Genomic DNA, 23,575 nt, shown 5'->3' with positions numbered 1-23,575 from the left:
GAATGGGAGCAGCCACAGACAGTAACAATAAGCACTAGGATGTGCAATTAAACTTAATCCAAGTAACCTAATTGCATAAAATATGGATTAATTGCAACATTCTAAAATCTACATTAACACCGAGCATAAGTGTGCATGTAAATGTTTAGTGTCCTCAATCATTAGGATACTGCAAGACACAATGTATTTACTGTACGCGCTGTGTTTTCGAAGGCTGCTAACAATTTAATCTGTCACAAAACTGACATAAATGACAATGCTTTTATTATCTCATAAAATCCAGATATATTTAGGTTTTAGAAACCACAATGCCACTGCAGACACAAATATCACCAGAGCTGATTTTTCTTCGCCAACTGTTTAGCAGTCAGTGCGATATAGCAGCCACAGATAACGTCTCAGTGGTGCATTCAAGACAGAACGGGATGATGTGAACTTCAAATTATCATGATCAAAAATCCAAATTCACTGATTATTTGTCTTCTAAATGTGATTTTTGGGGGAATTTAAAGCCCCACAACTTCCATCTTTGAACAAATTTAGAAACATTTGCTTGCTCTGTGTGGAATTTCTAAGCATAAGGATGCCACATATGCATAAATAGAGAATTTAATGTTCTATGTCTGTGCAATAAAAGGAAAGATAACACTTTTTATTTCTTCTCCCCCTCCAATTAAAACGCACCTCTGTAACAGGTGCAGTTATATGTCATAGGTACAGTAACAGGCCACATACATCCAAAGCCTAGAGTTTAAAGGTATGGATTGCTCTGTACAAATAAAATAGAACTACATGTTTTAAAACATATATTATTATCATTTAATTTGCAAATGCTATAAATCATTTAAAAGTAGTTATTAATTGGGCAAACACAAATATGTAATATAATAGCTGAAACTACAGAGCTTTTTTCCAATTTGGTCAAAGTGGTTTCCTAAATCAAAGCAAAAAAAACAAAACAAAACCCTATCAACTTAGTAAAATAAGAAAAAAATGAACCACAAAGCTACTGAAGCCTTTAAGCCTACTACAAGTGTAATAGAAAAGAGGGGTCAGGGGGTCGGACAGCAACAACATACAGCTCAGTGTTCTGGTGAATGTACTCTGCGTGAGGGTCAGTGCGTGTTATCACCGTAAATCAGTGGAACTGGATATGATAAAAAGCTCCACGTTGTAAGACAAGATATCAAAAAGGTCCACCAACTGCTTTAAACATATGCTTAGTTCCTAGCAGGGTACGTGGAGACAACATCAGGGGGATTTCGCTGTCATGCGTCATTTCACCCGAGAACGTCCACCCCGACACACATTTAAAAACACATGAATACCGGCACAAGGTGCACATCTCACCCGTTACTATGGTAACAGCAGATATGACTTCAAGACGTAACATACTTCACACGGTGAGGTCGAGAGTGTAGCGACGCATTCAGGTCCAAGCGGACCGACACAGTGAAGTCCTTCAACTATAGCATCTGACCCTGTCAAACTAGCTGAAGATTAGCCGAAGGAAAAAAAAACAGGATATTATATGATAATACAGAACAGCACTCCAGGTATCTGCAGTTTGGGTGTTTCAGGGATCTACCTGACCATCAGAAGTGTTGCATTACCCGCAGTGTTACACAACCGATTATGTCAAACTGAGGCCCGGGCTCAGACGGCAAAAGTGTCAAAGAAAGTTTTGTAAAGCAGAGGAGGTCGAGCCAATGCATGCACAGATAAGTGGGAACCTCCACATGGTGAGGATGAGCGGAATCACAAAGTTAGGAGGCCTAAACCCAGAGCACGCAGATTTAAGATTGGCCTTCTCCCAAACAACCAAGAGCAAGTGATATCCCACAGGCTTTAAAGAGGAGTGTGTGCATTTGTGTTTATCCGCCTATCTGTTAGTATTGCATTTCTATTGATTTCGGCTATATTCGCCACTGAGAGCGATGATGGATAGCAGACAGCAACATCGGATGGTATCTAATTTTGAGAACGAGGAAGAGCTTGAACAGGCGAAAGCAACTAAATGGAAATGTGATTTTAAATAATGAAGGAATAGAATAATAATTTAGAATGACATGTCAATGCCAGCAGTACACAAGATCAAAATGCAAAACCTGACGTGACTTTAACTGAGCAAGACAAAATGTTTTGGCAACTAAACAATGTACTTTGTAGGAATGAACACATCCAAATAATGTGCTGTGTGTATATGTGTGTGTGTAAATCACACCTGTTATTAAACATTTTTTTTGTTCTGTAATGCCTTTTTAAAAATTGGCTAAATAAATTAGAACCTAATCTCAATTATAAGACTGTAAAACCAAAAGTAGGCTCTTTACCAAAGCCAGTGACATGGCGATTAATTCAAAAAACTACTAAATAGAATGTGAAACTGTAAAATGAGCTCAGGTAGATTACACAGATATCAGAGAGTAATAGCTATTTTCATATTATCACATTACACTTGGGGAAGAGGCATTATTTATGGCTGTCCCTGATTGTTTCGTTTTTGTCTCTTCTCCCTGGAGAACGTGTTAGGGATATCACGCGGTGCAACAAATCCTTGTAAGACTGTACACTGTGGATATTATTTCTGTAACATTGCCATTCTGCTCCTCTTTCTGCTTACTTTCCCTTCTCCTCCCATCTCCTCTCTCATCCCTACAGCTCCTCTTTTTCTACTCTCTTTTCCCCATCATTTCTCTCCTCTCCTCCTGTTTCCCCTATTTCTATTACATATTGATCCTGTATGTACACTATAAATGAATTTTGTCTGCTATAAATTTATGGGGCCCTCTGGCATTCATGAATTTTTTCTTCCCCCATCTCCTCCGCTCCTAAATATTCGGTCCTCCAAGGTAATTTGAAGAGCTTTGCACGTCTTCAGAGATGGCAACACGCCAACAAAGCCAGGGAATACGACATATTAAGCCCTGCCTGAACACGCACGCAAACACAAATGGACACGCACTCACACAGAAACACACATGCAGGGGGGGGGAATGAAACAATATAACATTATAATCAGGGGTGGCTGTAGTGTGTTTTTCCCCTCTAAACTGTGCCTCAGGCCTTTCCATTACTGTAATGCTGTATGCTTCCTGTTCGGACTGCGCAAGTAACCTCATGTGTGACTGATAGTGATTCTGCCTTTCAGAGGAAGTAATGGTATTACTTCTGGCTGAGTTGATGGGCATGAACACATGCATTCAAAAAAACAAAACCACACACGCACAGTTTTAACATAAAAAACATATTTGGATGGATAGATGATAGATGGATGGATGGATGGATGGATGGATGGATGGATGGATGGATGGATAGATGGATAGATGGATAGATGGATAGATGGATGGATGGATGGATGGATGGATGGATAGATGGATGGATAGATGGATAGATGGATAGATGGATAGATGGATAGATAGATAGATAGATAGATGGATAGATGCAAGTGATAAAAGAAATATATAAAACTACTGACAACATTAAATGCCGGACTTGTTGAATGATGACAGCACTACAATGTGTAGCTGTAGCGACAAATCTTTCCATTTCTCTTCGCCTCGTGTCAATCTCCAGGTGTATTAATGATTATCTCGCCTTCTCGAGTCGGCGTCGACAATCACACACGGAGATGTGCGACGCGGAGAGCTAAATCACATTTTCATCTTTTCCAGAAGACGCAGAAGCAGATTTAATTCATTAAGATTAATTACCACTACTTACAAGTTTTGTCTTCTTTGACAGCCAAACAGGAGTACAAAAACGTATTTCCTCACTTTGTTGCTCGAGAGCCTCTTAGGAAATTAGATTTCTTGGCCTCTGAAAAAAAGCGCTGGAGACAGTGAGTATTGTTTCCATGGAAACAATGCCGGTGCCCGATAATTCAATAATTAATCAACAGGGTGATCAAAGGGTAGCATCTTTAACACACGTGCTCAATGGCAAAAAGAAACAAAAATCCATCAGCTATTTGTTTCAGATAAAAAAGGAGCCATTTTTTTCCCATTGGCTTTGGATTAGTGGATCATTTCATGGTAGGCAATGTGGAAAATAGGGGTTTGATTTATATTTGAGCACAAAACATGCTTTGGTCCTGCTGCATGGCCAACATGGCAACATCTTCCAGCCCCTCTCTAATAAAGCTGTTGCTATAACTCTGACAAATCAGCAATGGGAGCGAAAATGAAGAAACGAGAGTTAATGAGTAAGTAAAGTAAAGTCATGGGAAAACTACAAGATTAACTAAGTACCTATTAACACACACACACACCATTGACAAGACACTCAGTCTAATCTAGAGTGTTCCCTCCAAGGCTTCACGTTCCCTTTAGTTTTACAGTTTATCCGTCTGCTCGAGACGAAGGAGTGGATGAAATGACAGAGGTTTTCTCAAAGGACAGGAGAGCAGGCTTTTGCAGGTCACAAACAGCCTCGGGGCGAGTTGTTGCTCTCACACAGACACACACAAAAAAACCACACGTCTGTAGACACGAGCAGTTATTGCGCCGTGTGTGTTCCTCGTAGGCAAGATCTACTATACCCGTTGCTCTGTTTCCAATCAGGGAAATAAAAAGAACTTTAATGACCTAGGACCCATTGAGGCAAGAATGAGGTTATGAAGAGATATGAAGGGTTTTTTTTTTTTTTCATTCACATCCCCTCCGTCATCCACCTACCTCTTTCTCGTACTGCACCTGCAGATTCACTTGGGCTTTGCAGACAAAAGCTTTTAAATTACAAGCTGGTAGTTGGAGGACAATGTTCATGCAGTCATGCATGAAAAGGCTATTAAATTATCTCTTTGGTCCAAATATCTTCCTATTACAATATATGCATACGGAACACCGACACAAACTTAATATTCCCCACAGTTGCACACACGTGACACACATTCAGGCACTTAAAAATAACACAGTGCAACCTGCATTAAGCAGCTTTAGCAAAAAAATAAATTAAAAAATCCAAAAGTAATATCCAGGAGAAACTAACACTAATGATCCTCAACATAATCTCCTGAATAATGCCGTATTCTATTTGTTCCACTCAGCTCTCCTCAGCGATGTGCTCGGCCCTCTGACTGAAAATGTGCAGTCAGAAGTCTGGGTGTATTCCTGGACTCCTTTTTCAATTTTATTAAACAATTCAGCAGCTTTGTGAGGGCCAGCTTTTGTCAGCTCAGAACCAACTGAAACTGATTTTATCTCTCAAGGACCTGGAAACTGTTATACATGTATTTATGAATTTGAGCGTCTGGACTACTGTAATTCCCTGTATATGGAGTTGACACAGTCCAACGTTTCCTCACTACAGTTAGCTCAGAATGCAGAAGGAAAGACAGCACATCATCCTGGTTCTGGCTCATTTGCATTGGGTCCCACGAGAATACAGAGTTTAGATTGGTTTATAAAGCCTTTAACGGTTTAGCTTGGCAATACATTGCCAATATGTTAACTCTGTTTTCTGCCCCGAGGTCACTCACAGTTCCTCCTCTAAGTCTTCCTCTAACACTTCAAAACCAAAGGAGACATGGCCTTTTCAGTTACTGCCTCCAGCCCCTGGAACAGTCTCTCATTCAACATTAAATTCTGTCTCACCATTGGCAATTTCAAATCTAAATTAAAGGCTCACCTTTTTTCATTGATTTTAGTTCTTCCTGAAGCAGCCCGAGTCATGTCCACTCTGCTGTTTTGCTGTTTTGTATCGATTGGTTGCCTGATTTCACTCAGTTTTCTGGTTTACTCTTTTTGCTGTTACAGTTCCTCCTGTTTTTAGCCCACCTGCCCATATGCTTGACTTTAACAATCCTGTTAATATGTCTGTCTTCACATGTGTTCATGCTTGTCACCGCCTCCAGTCATTTATATGCACTATTGCATGTCATTAACTTTGTGTTATCTCTCTGCCATTGGTTTCTGCTTGTCTTCTCTGTCCTTGTACCTCTCTGCTGGCTCTGAAGCTGTACAGTCTGATCCGCAGCTACTTATCTCACCAATCTGTCCAGCGTTTACGTTCTCTTTTTTTTGTTTTCTGCTTGTCTTTCTCTCTCCCTTTTATCCTCACCTCAACTGGTCGAGGCATATGGTCGCCTCCCTGAGCCTGGTTCTGTTGGGGGTCTTTTCCTGTTAAAAGGAAGTGCTTTCTCTCCGCTGTGGCTAATATGCTTCCTCTAGATTCATTCTCATGCATTTCTATGCATAATTTTGAGGGATCTTAACTTTAATTTTTAAATAAGTCAGTTAAATCGGCATAATTGATACTACCGCAGGGTCTTAACCATACCATCAAGTTTAGTCAGGTATTTTATAGAATTTTGTCAGGTTTTAGTCATAATATTTAAATTATTCCACTAAATTCACACCATAAATAACACTGTAAGGTGTTAAGCTTGATATTTAAATTTGTTTGGTAAATTTGCAACACTAATCTTTTTACTCTACTACAAAACACTTTGGCTCAATGGCTACTGCTTTAAATGTGCTCTGGAGATAACGGTGTGACTGATGTGTTACAAATGCGCAAATGTTTCACAACATTAATCACTACCTGTGGAATGTCCAACATTAATACACACTTTCGCCGTAGTATAATTCAACAGTTTGTGAGAAAAACAAGTATCTGGGTCTCACTGACACTTGGACACAAACTCTAAACAGCAAATCAAATGTAAAATGAAAGAGGTGAACTAGGATGCTCATTGTTAGTGATAGCTGTGGTACCAGCAACTCATTTGACTTGATGCGAATATAAAACATATTGTTGACTGAAGAGAACAAGAGCTACTGCAGGTCAGAAACATGCATATAACATATTTTTTTATGGATATGTCAGGAGAGACTAGGTGGGAAATTTCTGTACTTGTAATACCTATTTTTACATTCTGTTAACACATTTGTGTGATGTGAGAATTCAGCTCAGCTAGTTAATAAATAGCTCAATGTACACATTTCTAACATTATAGGATTTAATTTAGTTTATTGACGTTTATCGCTGAGTCAATTCTATGTCTTTCATTAGAAAAGATCTTTCTTTTCGTTCTCTGTGTCTTTTCTCCGAACATTTAATCCCAATAAGATACCACCCTGTGATCTACTGTCTCCTGTGAATTTGCTCTTCATCAGCCTTACTTGGTTGAAAAGTTGCACAGGTTAAAAATGTCACATAGAAAGATCCGAGCGTATGGTCCGCATCATTTTTACCTTCCAGCAAATGCAAGATTGTGATGTACGTCAGAGTAAGCTGTCGCTAAACAGCTTCATAAACAAATTATCCCCGCTGAGAGAAGAAAAATGGATTGTGTGGTCTCTGTAAGAAGCCTCTCTTTTCTCTCGCTCTCGTTCTGCTCCTCAGTATGTGAGCATCTGCACGTCGCTCCCCAGTATATTTGCTATTAAGAGGGACTAAGCATTTCATTACAAGTCTACCCAACTCCCACTGTGTCATTGAAGCCAGAAGCCAGTGTGGCTTTCTTTCTTAGAGATACTAATAACAGAATCAAAGAAGGGAGCGCGTGTTTGCGTGTGAGAATGTGTGTTTGTGTTTCTGTGTATTATAGTAATACTGATGTAATCGCAGGCTCAAGCCCAATTAGCCTAGAGGGTAACTCTGTAATAATCCTTACCCCTGGGCATAATGGCCTATTAAAGCAGCAGTGGACAGAATAAATGAGTGTGTCTAAGGAAAGAGAAAGAGCGAGGGAAAGAAAGAAGGGGAGGGAAGAAATCAGAGTGAGGGAGAGAAGGGAGGATAAGAGGGGTAGGAGCGAAAGAAATGTAATGAAAGGGGCCACTGAAGACAGGCTTGTTGGGAATAAAATTATTTTCATCCGCCGCAGCAGAAACCAAACCAGCCCATCCAAATTAACTAACACTCAGATTCGGCGTCCTTAAAAGATGCATTCATTTAGCACTTGTCGTAAACATTTCTAGTCGTAATGATTTTTTGTTTACTTTGTAAACTGTAGGTCATGTCTGAGGAAGTGGGAAAAATAGGATCTCATTTCTTCGGCATCAAAGTATTCCTTGTGTGTTTTATTTGTTGGAAACTATTTTCTACCATTAGACCCTCTATTAGTATTGCCGGGATTAGGGCCACATAAATCAAGACCATGTCAAAGCCAGAGAGCGTGGAGGAATGAGATCAAGGCCAGACCAAGAGGAATATCTTAACTGAGACTGTCCAAAATTGTTTTGATGTGACAAGTGTGATAACTTATGTGTGTAATGCTTCAAAAGTGGGGAAAGCGATGCATCTTGGATGTTAAAAATCGAGAAAAAATAGAACTGATGTGCCAAACTGGCTAAATTAAGATATTAATGAGGAAAAGAGAGGTTAATTTTAGGTTCAGGAAATGTTAAAACTTAGGCTATGATGTCTGCACCAAAAACTTTGCTTTTAATTTTGCTGTTGTTCAGAAATTACTTCCTTTCTTTACTCAACCAAACAGTACTGGTGTGCACTAACTGTCACTCCATATCTTCATGACACTTCATGCTAATTGAATTATTAAAAAAGGAGAGAATATAGTACAATGATAGGCATCTTGACTCACTCATAATTACCTGTTGCTCATATAAATAGCATCACTATGTTGTTTCCATGCAACTTCTGACAGACTTTTATCATCTTGTTAAGTAAAAAGCAACAGTGCTGTAGTGTACTAAAGTGTCTTATTGCACAACTTGATAAGAAATGTAATGCTTAACGAAAGAAAACTTTACATATAAATCGCCTGATTCTTTATGCGACCGCATTAGCAGACAACCATACCTGATGATAAGTCCACCCGGTAGTTTTTGGCCGCCTTCGTCACGTTGATATGAACTGTAATTTTGCCTTCCTCGAGAGAGATCTCCAGCGTGCCATCATCGAGATTGCTGAAGAGAAGGAGTCCGTCGGGGTTCCAGGTGCGAAACTGGAAGCCCACAGACACCGTGTTGTGATTGGCTCGGCCTGGCAGCTGCAGGAAGCTGGTAGCATTGAAAAAGACCGGGAAGGTGTGGGTCTCGACACAAGCGAAAGACAGGTTGCGCTGTAGGGACACAGATATGGAAAAAAGAGGGAGACCAACAAAGAGACATAATTGGTCTTCAAAGAGAAAAGTAAAAAGCAAAGCTAATCACTTGAATATGTGATGTTATTTAAATGTTTTAAATGTTTTAGATGCCCCAAACACTTTCAAAAATTATGTACTTATTAAGCAGATTTTCGCTGCTTTGAATCTCGTCTCTGCATGTTTACCTTCAGATGTTCCTGACTGAAGCTAGATTCAAAGACTGATGATGCCTGTGCACATCACTAAATGTTCTCTTTTTTGGCTCATCCTGCCTTTGAATCCAGGGTTAAACAGTGACCTGGGTGATTTCTGTGCGCGATGCAAAAACAAACAGAATTGTGGAATTTAGGCACTAATTACCATTGAGCTTCTCCAACCTTGTGCTCTTAATCAAATCATTAGCAAACACACAATACTGAGCTGCCTTACCAACTATAGATGATTACTGATTGCATTGGTGTGTGTGTCTTTCGAAAATCCAAGCGTGGATCTGCTTTGATTAGAAATGAATGGCTGTGTGAGTCATCAGAGGGAATTAGCGGTGCGGCTTTAATGAACTTGATTAGTGCCTCCATTTGTTCAATCAGTTCACTAGAGATCGAAGGAGATACACTGGCTGGCCACAGCTGAGGAGGAACCGGCAGAGTGTGGAGATCTAAGACTTCGCGGTCTATCAGCAGCTGTTCAGTACCTGATTTTAGGGATTTCGAGAAAACATTTAATGTGCTGTTACATCCAGCAGTCATCCACATTGTTGAACATTTGATGGAGAGAAGCAAGGCATTCGAGTATTTTATGCGCCCGAAAACAAACGGTTCTGCAGTCATTACAGTTAAATTCTATCTTTGAAGGTTGCAACGAAGTGGCGGGCATGAAAACAACAGGAACACAAAGACAGAAAGGAAGCACATGGAGGGGCCACTGACAGGTCAGTTGTATCTGATTAATTATGAATATGTTAAACTACTTTGGTGCACTGAATAATACGACCCTTCGTTCAGGTCAACTACAGATCTAGTGTGACAATAATGAGCATGTTCAGGATTCAACTGCCTTTGGAAGCGTCGTTTCACACTGTTTCGATTCTGAGCTGTGTTTAGTACATGTGTGCATACGAGTGCGTCTCCATTGGAGTGTGAATGCACGTTTTCCTTACAAAACTGGAGGTGTCCAGCTTCTTTCGGCGGGCCAGGTCTGTAATGTTGTCTCCATTGTAGTTGATGCTCTCCATGCAGCCTTTAAAGTTTTTCCTTCCTCCTCCCACTGGCTTCCCACTGTACGGCATCCCCCCAAAACTCAACTAGAAAGAGACAAAGAGCAAAGAGGTAAAAAGAGGTGAAGAGCGGGATACGAACACATTAAGAATTCATTTACAGTCAATTAGCTTCTGTTGATACTCCTATTAAATACCAATGGGGAGTGAAAGAAGCACAATCTCTGGTTGCAATAATTACTAAAATACTATTCGTTGACTTTTGTAAGATGTCAGGATGACCACTAACAGATGAAATGGAGAGTACATGGTTCAGTATTTGGACAGTTACATTTCTTTTTGGTTCTTTAGCATCTGTGCTGCAGAAGAGTCAGTTTGAAATAAAATAATGAATATGTGTCAAGTCTCAACTTTAGTTTGAACACTTTTACACAGATGCTGAAAGAGCGCTGTGTGAGATATGATATCTTTTAACATATAGTGCCCAAATTGGAAGGCTTCAAATGTAATTGGCTTGACACTTGGCTACCAAAAGTTTCATGGGCAGCTGGTTGTCATTTCAATGTTAGTTCATGCACAGGAAAACTCACACGTGGCTCAGCGGCTGCTGAGAGTTGACTGTCAGTATGAGGAATAAAGAGGTGGCCATGCAAGTGAAGAAGATAACAAGGACGTAGGTGAGCGTGTTGCTTTGACAGGGATCAAAAGAAAACTTTGTCACCAAAACCTCAGAGGACTGACCACAAGACACAAAGCCTTTTCTGGGACAAAGTTCTATGAACTCATGGAACAAAAATAACCTCAGTCAAAATGGAAAGAAGAAAGTGTTGAGAAAAAAAAAAAAAAGGAACAGATCACGACCCAGAGAACCACGTCATCTGTCAACCCCGGTGGTGCTTCTGTTATGGCTTGTGCTTGTGCGTCTGCCAATGGAACTGGCACACTGATATTTATAGATGATCAAAACTGATTGGACAGCATTTCATCTTTCAGCAGGACAACGATCCTAAACATATGGCCAAACCCTCCAAAGAGCTTTTTCAGACTGAAAAGGTGGAATATTGTTTACTGTCCAAATCAGTCAAATGATCTTTGCTGACTGAGTGGTAATCTACTTGCTGAAAATCAGATTAAAGGTTAAACTGCTTCTGTCCTGGACTGCTCCCTAGACTCCATAGAGGAGGTGGGTGAGATGAGAATGTTAGCAAAGCTCACATCCATCATGGACAGCCCCTCTCACCCGCTGCATGACACTGTGGGGGCTTTAAGTCACTCCTTCAGCAGCACACTCAAACATCCTCTCTGCAAGAAAGAGCGCTACTGCAGGTCATTCCTACCAACTGCAGTAAGACTGTACAACATCTTTTCAATGTAAATACTGTTTTTATTCATGACTGCTATCTTCTTGTACTTTCTTTCTATATTTTTGGATGCTGCTGTGGCGTGTAAATTTCCCCCAATGGGGGATCAATAAAAAAATTATTCTGTTCTATTCTAAAGGCAGAAACCCAACAACAATCAAGAGCTGAAGGGGTCTGCAGTGAAAGCCTTAAAGAGCATCACCTGGGCAGATACAAAGCATCTGGTGATCCTCGTGGGTCAAAAACCTCCAGCAATCACTGACTGTAAAGTATATTCCATAAAACAATAAATAAGGTGATTTTGTCAGACTTCATGCAGTAGCCTGTGCAGGTATTTTTGAGCCCCTAAACTGTGTGCACTGTGTAATGAAAAGGTTATATCTCACACACAGTTGTTTCAACGTTGACATAAAGCTGCGCAAATTAAAACTGAGACTTGGCACTTTAATGGAGTGTCCATTATTTTATTTCAAATTGAAGTTGCTGAGGCATGGAGCTTAAGAACAGAAATGTGTGCCTGTCTAAATACCTATGGTCTGAATTGTACATTTTGAAAGGACAAATTTTCTTTGCTTTGTGCTACCAGTCAAAGACAAAAGACCTCTTATGATGACGAGGAAATAAGAAGACACGGATAATTTGACAGGGGTTGGAGCCTAAATATATACATAACCATTTCTGAAATTCTGGCGGCATCATATTATGTTTACAGCAAATATTGTAACACCAAATTTAGGCCAGTTTGCTGCAAGATGGCACAGAAGAATAAAACAGCTCCGATCCCTTGTCACTCCTCTGATTATATATACATATGCAGAGCAACTAGTGCCAGCCCCATGCAGTATGCATACCCCACACAATACTGACAAATCTGAAATCACATGTAAGCTGACCACTGGGTTAGTGGGCGAAAGCATTTAAGGAAGGAAGCAGGGGTTTGTGGCGAACAGATGCGATGAGAGGAGAATTGAGGTGAGGAGACAGAGGCTAATAAACAGGCATCTGGTGGGAAGCGCTGAAGGACACAAGACTGATGAAAATGTAAACTGCGTTTCATATTTTTCTGCAGTTCTACATGTGTTCATTTTTTTTCCCCTTTCTTTCAGACATCGCTCTGAGCCCTGAAGGAAGCCAAGATGATGGAGGGCGGTCTGCAATTACCAGTCGATGTGTCTGTCTGTCTGTGTGTGTGTGTGTGTGTGTGCGAATGTGAGTCGGTGTCTGCGCTGTGTATGTGGGCTGTGGTGACGCTCCAGTAGTCTTAGTAATTACTGCCAAGGGTAGACACAAATGCACCCGGATATTTAGTCCACGGGCTTAAATGGGAGCTGAAGACACACAGATGTGCGCGCACGCAAACATGCAAACACACGCGCACGAGGAAGCGTGCGGACTAAATAGAGTACAGTGGTGCACTTTGACTAAAAGCTGGTCACAATTTTGCGATCTGTTGAGATACTTAGGCAATAACACTGCCAGGATTCATTTAGGGCTCACCACAGATGCACCACACACACTGACACACACACACACACACACACACACAAACCTCCTGGTACACCCTGTTGTATAGATTTCCCTGAAGATCCCTTAATTCAACAGCTTCAGTTTAATTGGACTGTGGTTTGTCCTGCCCCATTTCTCAGTATCCTACTTAACACTGGAATAGATCAGCCATATCAGCAATACCTAGTAAAGGTCACACACTTACACACGAGCGTGTCAATATAAACACAAACACACAAACGCACGCATATAGCCACAAATGGACTCACCGCACACACTCACATTACACACAAATGTATTTCCCACTCATATATATTCCACAATCAATTTCCTGTTTTAAGTATTATTAGCTGAGCTCTTTGCATTCCATTACTGGCTGATGCTGATTATGTGAGTTTTATGGATTAGAGCTAGAGCATAGTTTAAAACCAATATCTAATTTCCTGTGTGATATCAATGTACTGTACTGACCAGTGATGAGTACTCTGCATGCAGCTGCAAATGAGTAACTTGTATAAGTAAAGTTAATGCAGTAATAGTATCGATAGCTGCAATAGCATCACAAAGACAGGTTACTATCAAGGATATACATAAATAGAAGACTTGCAGCAGTTTGGAAGGGTTTAGATTGTATCTGAGAAAAACTCACATTAACAGTTAGAGGACTGAACAGCAGTACTGCCCTTAAACCCAAATTCACAGTTGTCTTGAAGCCTGGGATTCACCTCCATCATTAGGTTCCCAAATACAAACACGCAACATCTCAAACATTAATGTAGCAAAGCCTGCGAGCGAACTCAGCTTTTGTTATGGAAAGGTTTACGAAGAGCATGAGTAATACCCCCTCCTCAATTAGAATAAAATCGAATAATTTATTTTGAACGGCGCTGAACCCCCCCAGAGAAGGAAAAATGAACTAGGGGGTGGCGTAAGTGTCGTTGTGTGCATTCAGGGGGCGGGTTGATATATGTCTAATGCAACTGAGGGCACAAGCAAGAGACTGAGTAGCACATGAAGCCAATAATGCCAGATTGATCGGGGCATGAACAGGGTGATTATATTTATCATGGCTCATGAGCTGCTTTGATGTGTTGTTCTGAGCACCTATGCGTAACTAGTGTGCGTGGATTTAGTGTCAGCGCAGCAATTCTCAATGACCAACTGGAGCCCTGAGGACATTCGGCTCAGCATTCGCAGTCTGCGTACAAACATTAGCATGAGTTGCATAATGCCATAGTTCTGAAGCACAATAAAATCCACATTTTGCATTGAGGTTGCTTCATTATTTAACTGAAATGGGCAGCCTTGTTGTTAATACTCAACCAATAACAGGTCTGATACAGACTCTGCCTTAATCAAACCAAGTAGCATTTTAAGAATCAAACAGCAGTGGATTTCAAAACGTGCAACAAACAGAAAGGTGAAAAACTCAGTGCTCATAAAGTGAAATTTATGATTCTGGACGGATCTATGTACAGAACTCTGCCAATACAGCCACCAAGATTGCTCCATGTCTGAAATAAGAGATGACCTGAGCAGGTGGAAACACTACAACTTCATTGCTACATTAGCCCTCATTTAGCACTGTGTAACCTAATCAGAACAAACAAAGTCTTCGCCATCTTTCCAAGCTGGCAATACTGATGAAAAGTGCATTAGAACTGTGTGAGCACTGTGGCTGGCCTTGTGCCTGCATTAATATAAGGCCTTGTATGCTGCTTAGGGCTCAGTCTGTCATAGCAAGACCTGTCTCCACAGAGCTGTGTTAGTGCTGTGGAATGATCTGACTGCACCTCATTATCATGCAAATCTTTGGTAAAACATGAGATTTTCAGTGTGTGCATGCTTGGAGGTTTCTACTGTTGTTTCTCGTAGTGAGGAAGATTTTGAAAACAGTAACATGTAGATAGCTGAAGAGGTGGCGAATGCACGGCTGAAGTAGCTGACTTATATCTGAGGTCAACATCCAGTAAGTCACATTACAAAGACTAAACACACATCCATCCATCCATTATCTGCACACTGCTTCATCCTCAGTAGGGTCGTGGGGGGGCTGGAGCCTATCCCAGGTGACTCAGGGTGAAGGCAGGGGACATCCTGGACAGGTCGCCAGTCTACACTTAGAGACAAACAACCAAGCACACTCACATTCACACCTACGGACAATTTAGAATCACCAATTAACCTCAACATGTTTTTGGACTATGTGGGAGGAAGCCGGAGAACCCGGAGAGAACCCACATTGCATGGGGAGAACATGCAAACTCCCCGCAGAAAGGTGGCTTCACCAGGAAGCGAACCGGCGACCTTCCAGCTGCGAGGCAATAGTGCTAACCACCGAGTCAAACAAACAAACTTGGCTTGAATGTTGGTCTGTGATTCGAGAACTTGTTAAACCAAGAACACATTAGATAAGCATGGTACTTCACAGATGCCGTGCTGTTACAATTAACAACTACAGGTGGTTGAGAAACCTGTTTGATCTTCATATAGCAGCAAATACTCTGTATAACAGGCAGCTGCTGATGTCCCATGTCTTGGGCAAAGCTGAAATAACGGAATAAATCATCTGACAATTTGGATACTGACTTGTTCTATGGTCTTCCACTTGTTATTTATAAATGTATTCACCCACGACTGCCTACCAACGTACAGCTGTTATGTCATTTGGCCACCCTCGTGAGATTTTTTTCCACAATGTCAAGCTGGTATATCTGCGCATATTTAAGTAGCAAACATGCTTTCCACGGATGTATACATGGCATATTTCCCTGTCACCTCCTCTGTTTGTCAGCATATGTATTCCGCATGTGATTAGATTTATGGGTTGGATTCATTCCATCATTTATTCCCCGTGGGAGACTACCATTCTCTATCTGTGTTCCTCACATTCCTGTCTGTATGCTGAGTACACTTTACCGCTCACCTCGTAGTCCAAATCGAGGTGGTCGAACTCTCCATTCGTCCTGAAGTGCTGAGTGTGTCTGTCCAAGGTAAAGTTGACATTGCGGCGGTAGCGTTCAATCACAACTGAGTGCCAGTGATTGTCATCCAAGAGACTGCCGGTGGTCACAGAAGTGTGACCCAGGATAGAGCCGTACTGGTTACTGCCTGTAATAAAGATTCTGATATTGTAAGTTGCAACAAAAAAAAAAAAGCAGACACTGGACACCGCAAACAACTAAAAAAGTAATTTAATATGTTCAATAAGGACACGTAGACACAAATTTGACAGGTGACTTCTGTGAGGGTCATTCCTTTGCTCTACGTTTCTACACCGTGCATCATTTACCCACCCAGGTTTATTTGCAGCAGCAGCTTGGCCCTGCGAAGCTCCAGGGTGATGTAGTCTCCCTGCTGGCCCTCCCCATGGAGAATCACACCCTCACTTTCTGATGTCTTAAACCTCAGCGCGATCACATCCTTAATGATCTTCATCTTCTTCACCTGCGCAGATTTTAATGAACACCAAAACAAACAAACCAAAATAAAACCCCACAGGTTTGTTCACACCACAGGTGGCTCATCTTTAATTTAAAAAAATGCAGACAAACTAAAAACAACACTTTATCCATTTTTTTTTATTTTTTTACTTTACTTTTACTTCTACAAAACAAAAGGACCTTGACATTGTTTTCTGGCTGCCTGCTAAAAATCTGCATCAAACGACTTATTTACCATCATTTCTTGTTGTATTTTTTGTTTTTTCATGAACTAGAGTGATCATGACAATATTGCCTGTCATATATTCAAATAACACACATCAATAACATAGAATCATCCAGTACCTTAAAGCGATATGAGATTACTCCCTGCCCATCAAAGTTGATGACATCCGCCCCTAAAAGAGACACGACGACAGTGACAGTAAGAAACAGAGAAGGCATGATCAAAAGAGATAGTGTAAACTAAATAAACTATGACTGCAGAATTAGTTTGATTACAAAATCAATTAAAAACACAAACTAAACGCACGCACACTGAACAATCACCACAGTAGCACAAAGTTTAGTCAGGTGTGCTATTAACAGATGAACATTTAAGAGCCTGTTAGAATTCAATATCTTATTGCAAACATAATTGCTGCCTTTAATATCACCATGTGAATGTGTAGGAGGGTTGTGCATTAAAAAATGTCACCCGGTATGCGTTTGTCACACAAGGCATTTTGACGTGCCACAGTATGAAACACACAGGTGTAAATAATACAATTATTGATGGTTAAATTTAATTTAGCTGCCTCAGTCTGTACATGTTGGCTCGCTGACACGCTGTCATGGCTTATTGGTACTCTTGAATAGAATAGATGCAGTGTTAATGTGATTAGCCACCTGTGCTTTTCCTACTATCACAAGTCAAAATGTCAAATAAAGTTTAATTGCTTGAGTATTTGCCATGCCACCGCATATGCAAAGTAGACTCTGGTGTAAAGCGGCGCTGCATTAAAAGTATTGTATTACTGTAGTTTTTTTTTTTATTGTGAAAAGTGAGACTTGTACACATTAAATAATACTTTTGTGAATGACTGATTTATATTCTTCGATCAGTGACAGAAAGACTAAGCTGATACACTAAGAATAGCATTAGAAAAAACAAGAGTATTCATTATATAAAACATTTAACAGAAGCTTAAACTTTTTTAAGGTTAAAAATTACTTTAATCTAAGAAAGTCCTGCAGCCTGTTCCAGCTATGACGAGCATAGAAGGCAAAAGCAGTGTTTTTGTTTTTTGCTGTTTTATTACTCTGTGTTCATAAATGGGATCTCCAAGGAAATGTAATCTTGTGTGCAGGCATGGTAGCCCATATTTCTAAGTCTTTAAAAGTGATGTTAGATAACATGATAGTTCATTTAGAATGGCATTGTAAATAAAAGAAGGACAACGTTGTTCCCTTCATGGCCACCCGGCCGTCTCATAGAAAATATAATGATGGGCTCGGAAACTGTCACCTGTAATAAATCTAAGAGGACGGTGATACACAGCATCCAGTACCTTGAGGGTAAGGGCGGTATCATGTGTGTAAATTATATCTGCATAGTCAAGCACTGATTAAAAGATGAAAATGTCGCCTGAAAAATCTGCAGCCTACTATTACAATAAGTGAGGCACTTATTTCTAAAACAAGACCCAATTTAAGTTTAGGTTTCTTAGTCAGTACCTTAGTATGAGTTTTAAAAAAACACAATTTATCATCTAACCAGATACTCAGGTATTTCTAACACATTCCTTTTATTTATTTTTATATTTGAGGTCCAGTTACTACATTAATTGTAAAACTTAAAGGTTTTTTTTTATTTTGGAATCCCGTGAAAGGCATGTAATGAGCCTTATCTAGATTTAATAAAAGCTTGAGGCCTTTTAAATAGCCAAAAGGTCTGACTTTAAATTAGTCAAAGCTTCGTCAGTAGAGAGTACTGTTGAAAAAATAACTGTCATCAGCATTATAATGAACAGTGATGTTTCCAGTCCTGGGTAATTTATTTTGCATACGGTGTGAACAGAATGGGACCTAGAACTGAGCCCTGTGGCACCCCTTAAACAAAGTCGAATTGATGGCTTTCGGTAACTACGGTTTGAGTTCTGCCATGAAAAATACAAAAACAGTTAAATACATTTGTACATTTGCATCAAAACCAATTCATTTAATTATATTCAAACATCATCCAAATTGTTAAGTGCTTTAGGCAAATCAATGAAGAGGGCAATACAACATTTCTTTCTAAATTGTTAATAAGCCATGTATCAAAGGGTGGCATTGACTTATATGGGAACTCATTTACATATTGTAATTTTTTTACTTGAAATATTTTTGTTACATACTAAGAATGTGTGAACCATTATATTTGACCGTTGCAAAAGGTTTAAAAGGTCCCGCACAGATACATATATACAGGTGTTTTCACTTTTTTGTCTGATAAGCTGTCAGTCACTGTGAATGTCTAACCAGCCAGAACTGGAAACACAAGTGTTGTGCTGACGTGTTAAACATATTTATCTTCAGGTATAAAGCACTACATGTATGACAGATTTTCCAGTGACTGAGTCCAAGAAGGAGACAAACAACAGAGTGACAGAGATTTTCAGATCTTGAGAAGAAAAATAAAGTGTTGTGCTCGAGCGCTTGAAGCACCTCTTCAATCTTACTATCATCACCCCAACTGTTGAAGTGGTTAGTGCAGCACATGTGTGTGAGTCTGTCTGTGTGCTGTGATTGGTTGGAGCAGGCAGAGAAGGGTGTACAGGATATGATGGGATAACAGAGCTTGGGAGAGATCGGATCATCATATATACAGACACACTCATGCACAGTCACGCTGTCCCCCGACCTGACGTGCTTTCTCGCTCTCTCACATATATAAAACGCACACAAGAATGCCAAGCATGCCTTTGATGATAAACAACTGAGGGGGGGTTGAGGGAAATTACATCTGTTCCCTTTGTTCCAACTTCAGTGCTTCTGAAATGATCCCATGCTGCCTTACACTGGATAGAAATTCATGTCTTTCAATGTCTTCGCAGCTTTACCGCGCTCTCTTGTTCGCTCACTAGTCTCTATACTTTCATCTTTCTCCATTATTCCCCTCTCTGCGCCACTCCTTACTTCTTTGGCTTCTCTTCTTTAGTTTCCACTCTTCGTTCGATAACTTCATTTGGTTTCTTCTTTTGTCGCGTTTATGGTGCAGATAGTGGTGGTATTTGACAGTTTTCCAATTGTTTTATAAGATATTGTGGAGCTAAATGTGTAGAAAAGGGTTTTCAGCTTTGCTGAGTGCTTGATGTCATAAAGGAGAATTTATAGAGAATTAGGGGGACTTTTATACAAACTGTAGACTAATGGGTGATGGAAACAAAGGGGTAGAGAGGATGAGAGATGGAGGTTGGCCAACTGTGATGCAGATTAAAGGGAGACAATTATGGCCGTTCAAATAAATGACACAGGTTGTTATCAGGGTCTGAAAATCTTATATTCTTAGTTTGATTATCACTGTCATATCACCGATGCAATGGTGTGAGGTGTTGGGTGTACACAGTTATAAAGAGGTACATGTTGATATAGTAGATTATAGTATACTGCAAATTATGTACAAAGCTCACACTTCTTCTTTTTTTTTTTTTTTTTACCAGTCAATGTCAAGAACAGATTTGCAAAAAGGGAAAGTAAGTATAACTTAAAAGGAGCAGAGATCTTCATAAAACCAAGAATTATTATCAAATTAATGGAATGTTGCCTTTCTGTCAACTTAACTTTTAAAATGAAGTTACATATCAAACTGATATGGTTTAAACGATATATTAACAATCCTTCCGCACTTTAAAATGTCAAAAATATCAAACGTTTGTACTCGTTCTGCGTTAATTACTCATCGTGCCCTTTATGTCTTCTCAAATTTGCTACTTCGGATAATTGCCTGTTTGTACAATGAAATTTATCAAAGGGAAAAAAAAAACATTCTCATATTTTAAGCGACGCTATAATGTTTGAATACACATGTGTCAGTGTGACATGTTGGTCATTATCAGCTCTCTGATCAGCCGGCATAAAAGCCCTGTATGCCACTGGGACGCCGCCTGCACGTTGTTAAGGTGAGACGAAGGTGCACCAGTTATAAGGTTTAATTGTATCCATGGCAACAAGTGTCACTGCATAAGCAGCAAATTAATAGGCTGCGAACACAGAAGCAGGTCACCCACAGTTTGACCTACCTACACCAGACACGCTTGCTGTTTTAATACCTGGAAATTGCTTTTTTCAAACGGCTGGTTGAACACAATATTTAGATTTTAGATGTTATTTTACTATTTCTTTTAAAAAAATAAAAATGTAGGTTAAGTTGATAAATAATCAAATGATTTTCAGCAATTAAAGCAATTTTAAGTTGCATCATTATGCTCATACTATATTTTTATACTTCCTCCCCGCCCCCACAAACGTGCTGCATCTCTGTGCTTAAAAACCATAATAATACTCTTTAAGCTGTGAATGTGTTTGGCCCTAGTCCTGCTCTAGAAATAGATGCTATCCACAAACAAAATCTACATAAGGACATTTCTTAGAGTCGGCAGATGATGATAGTGATACATCATCCTGACAACAGATTTAGTCTGCTGGCATAAGTAGGCCACAGGTTGAAGTCAGCTGTGATATGCTCACATCCTTTTGAAATTCCATTTGCGTGAGAGTGATCGCGTTTGTATAGAAAATTACATTTGTACTCTCTGTTTCTGTCTGACTCCCCTTTCTCACACATGCTGGCTCTAGTATTTCCTGACTCATCTACGAAATAATTAAATTTTCTGTTGATCGTATGTTAATCAAAATGGAAATGAGCATGTAAATTCCACAGCACGGTGGATCACGACTCCTTTATAGCCTCTAGCTCTGGCACAGACGCACACACACACACATACACACACGCTCAGACACATACTGCCTTTTATTGCACAGTCCTAGATGAGTCATAATATGGCATTGCATTTAATTATCATACATTTTCAAAACCCAGAATTATCATCCACAACCAACATTTTTGGTGATTATGCTGGGAACATAACATCTATATTTATCTGCCTCCTTCTCCTCCTACTACTTCTCCATTGTGCTTTCTTCTTTCATCCTCTTTTCTTTGTCGTTGCCCAACATTGTACTTCTGCTCTCTTTCATCTTTGGGTTGGGGAGGGGGGGAGGGGAGTGGGAAAACATTTACGAGAAGCGGATTCTGAGAGAACCGGAGAGTGGAGGAGTGAGGGATGGGTAGATGAACAGACAAATGTATGAGTTCTCATTTTCTGACTGAATGCTGAAGAAAGGAGCAGTGACAGCGTAATCATGAGAAAGCACTGCAGGCTTCAAAACACAGCTGACAGACAACGCTGAAAGATGATGCACCTGACCAGGGGGAGTGTGTGTGTGTGTGTGTGTACGTGCAGGTGTGTATCTCCGATATCTGAGCATGTGTTTACCTGATTGTGTATTTATTAGGAGTCTCATCTAACAGATGTCAAGGCGTGGCAGACAAAATTCATATCTGTCAGAAACACAAACTCTTTGAGCTTATTCGGACCCAAAAGCAGATTATTATTATTATTTTTAATGGCATTCCTTCTTATGTCAAACAAATGGTCTGTCTGGCTATGCATCTGTTGATTGACAGGGCACTGGGATCATACATTTATTTAAATAAAACAGTGCTATTTCACATAACTGAAGCATATTCATATCTGGGAAGTTCCCATAATCCCAGTTTAGTATAGCTTAATTTTTCTCCCCATTGATTTTGCCAAATTGTATTCTGCTGTTGTGCCTATAAAGGGAATTTAAGAGTGCAGTTTTACTCCCATTTATCTCACATTACGTGGTATATGGCTCGCTGCAGAGGAACATTTGATGGAGAGAAAAGAAAAAATTAGATTCAGGCATTTGGAAAGTAAAAGACTCCTTTTAAAAATCAAGTTTTCTTGTTTTGTTTTTTGTCTAGTATAAATGGGTACCAAGTCATTAAACATACTATAACTTCTATTGCTTTATGCAAACCCTGCTTGGACAGCAATAATAACCTAAAGAGTTGACACTTCAAATGCACAAATAGATTTTGTACAATAGAAATTAAAGTCAATTGTTCACTCCAATAGACAGGCTGCAGAAACATTCACAACATATGAATGCCTGACCTCACTGGCTGGAGATTCCAGTGACCGACAGATCAATGTCAGTGTTAAACAGTGGACTTGGATCAAGCCCAACTTGCCAACTTTTTCTGCTGTCTTCAGTAAAATGGTTACCACTTCTTAAAGTACTTTGCAGGTATAGACAGTGTGTCAGGTATGTTACTCAGGGCTGCCAAATCTTATTTACGACTCACAAAAGCTCTGCTTGACAGCCGGCTCCATGTTGTGTAAGCTATTGATTGTTCCTACACTTCTTCTTTTTTGTTTATTTTTTTTTTGCTAAAGTTAAGAAATATAACTTGTTGAGTGTTATATGAATACCGCGCTTTGTGCTGTTTTTGGAAAAGAAGAGGCAAATGTTCCTCATAAATTATGAAATGATCCGAGCAGCCCCTGCTACTTGCCTCGAGCTCTGACGTCTTTGGAAGTCTGCAAAAATACCTCCACCTACTTTATTGTGTTACGGAAAAGCAAAGCAAAACTGATTTTATTATTCTCAACCTGCAAGACACTGTTGAAAGCTGAGGTGGCCTAAATGTCAGTAAATGGGATTCAATAAATGCACCTTTATAGTCCCTCTGCAATCACTGATCATTGGTCATTACCCCTAAACACACGTCTCTCTGTGTTAAAACCACCAATTTAGAACTTTTTCTTTTTTTTCCCCCAATGAAAACAATCCCTTCATGCCTCATAAATGGCTTAGATGTAGCCCTACGTTGTTGCTTCCTCTAGAAAATGCAAATCTATGAAGTAGATTTCTTATGTTTGTTACA

The 23,575-nt window shown here is 39.9% G+C and overlaps 1 protein-coding gene across 1 annotated transcript in view; it reads right to left on the bottom strand.

Moving 5' to 3' along the window:
- Positions 1 to 23,575, bottom strand: part of LOC103372498 (contactin-associated protein-like 2) — a gene marked incomplete at its 3' end in the record, with an annotated part of 115,561 nt that overhangs the window by 86,312 nt on the left and 5,674 nt on the right. The window contains exons 4-8 of the mRNA XM_008302155.1: positions 16,921 to 16,973; positions 16,429 to 16,579; positions 16,059 to 16,243; positions 10,209 to 10,352; positions 8,767 to 9,028 (exon numbers count right to left, since the gene is read on the bottom strand). Coding sequence (XP_008300377.1) covers positions 8,767 to 9,028; positions 10,209 to 10,352; positions 16,059 to 16,243; positions 16,429 to 16,579; positions 16,921 to 16,973 — 795 coding nt within the window. The remainder of the gene's footprint in view (positions 1 to 8,766; positions 9,029 to 10,208; positions 10,353 to 16,058; positions 16,244 to 16,428; positions 16,580 to 16,920; positions 16,974 to 23,575) is intronic.

This window comes from Stegastes partitus, unplaced genomic scaffold (assembly GCF_000690725.1).
Source record: "Stegastes partitus isolate 25-593 unplaced genomic scaffold, Stegastes_partitus-1.0.2 Scaffold1767, whole genome shotgun sequence".
Classification (NCBI taxonomy): domain Eukaryota; kingdom Metazoa; phylum Chordata; class Actinopteri; family Pomacentridae; genus Stegastes; species Stegastes partitus.
This window is presented reverse-complemented; position numbering and strand designations above follow the sequence as displayed.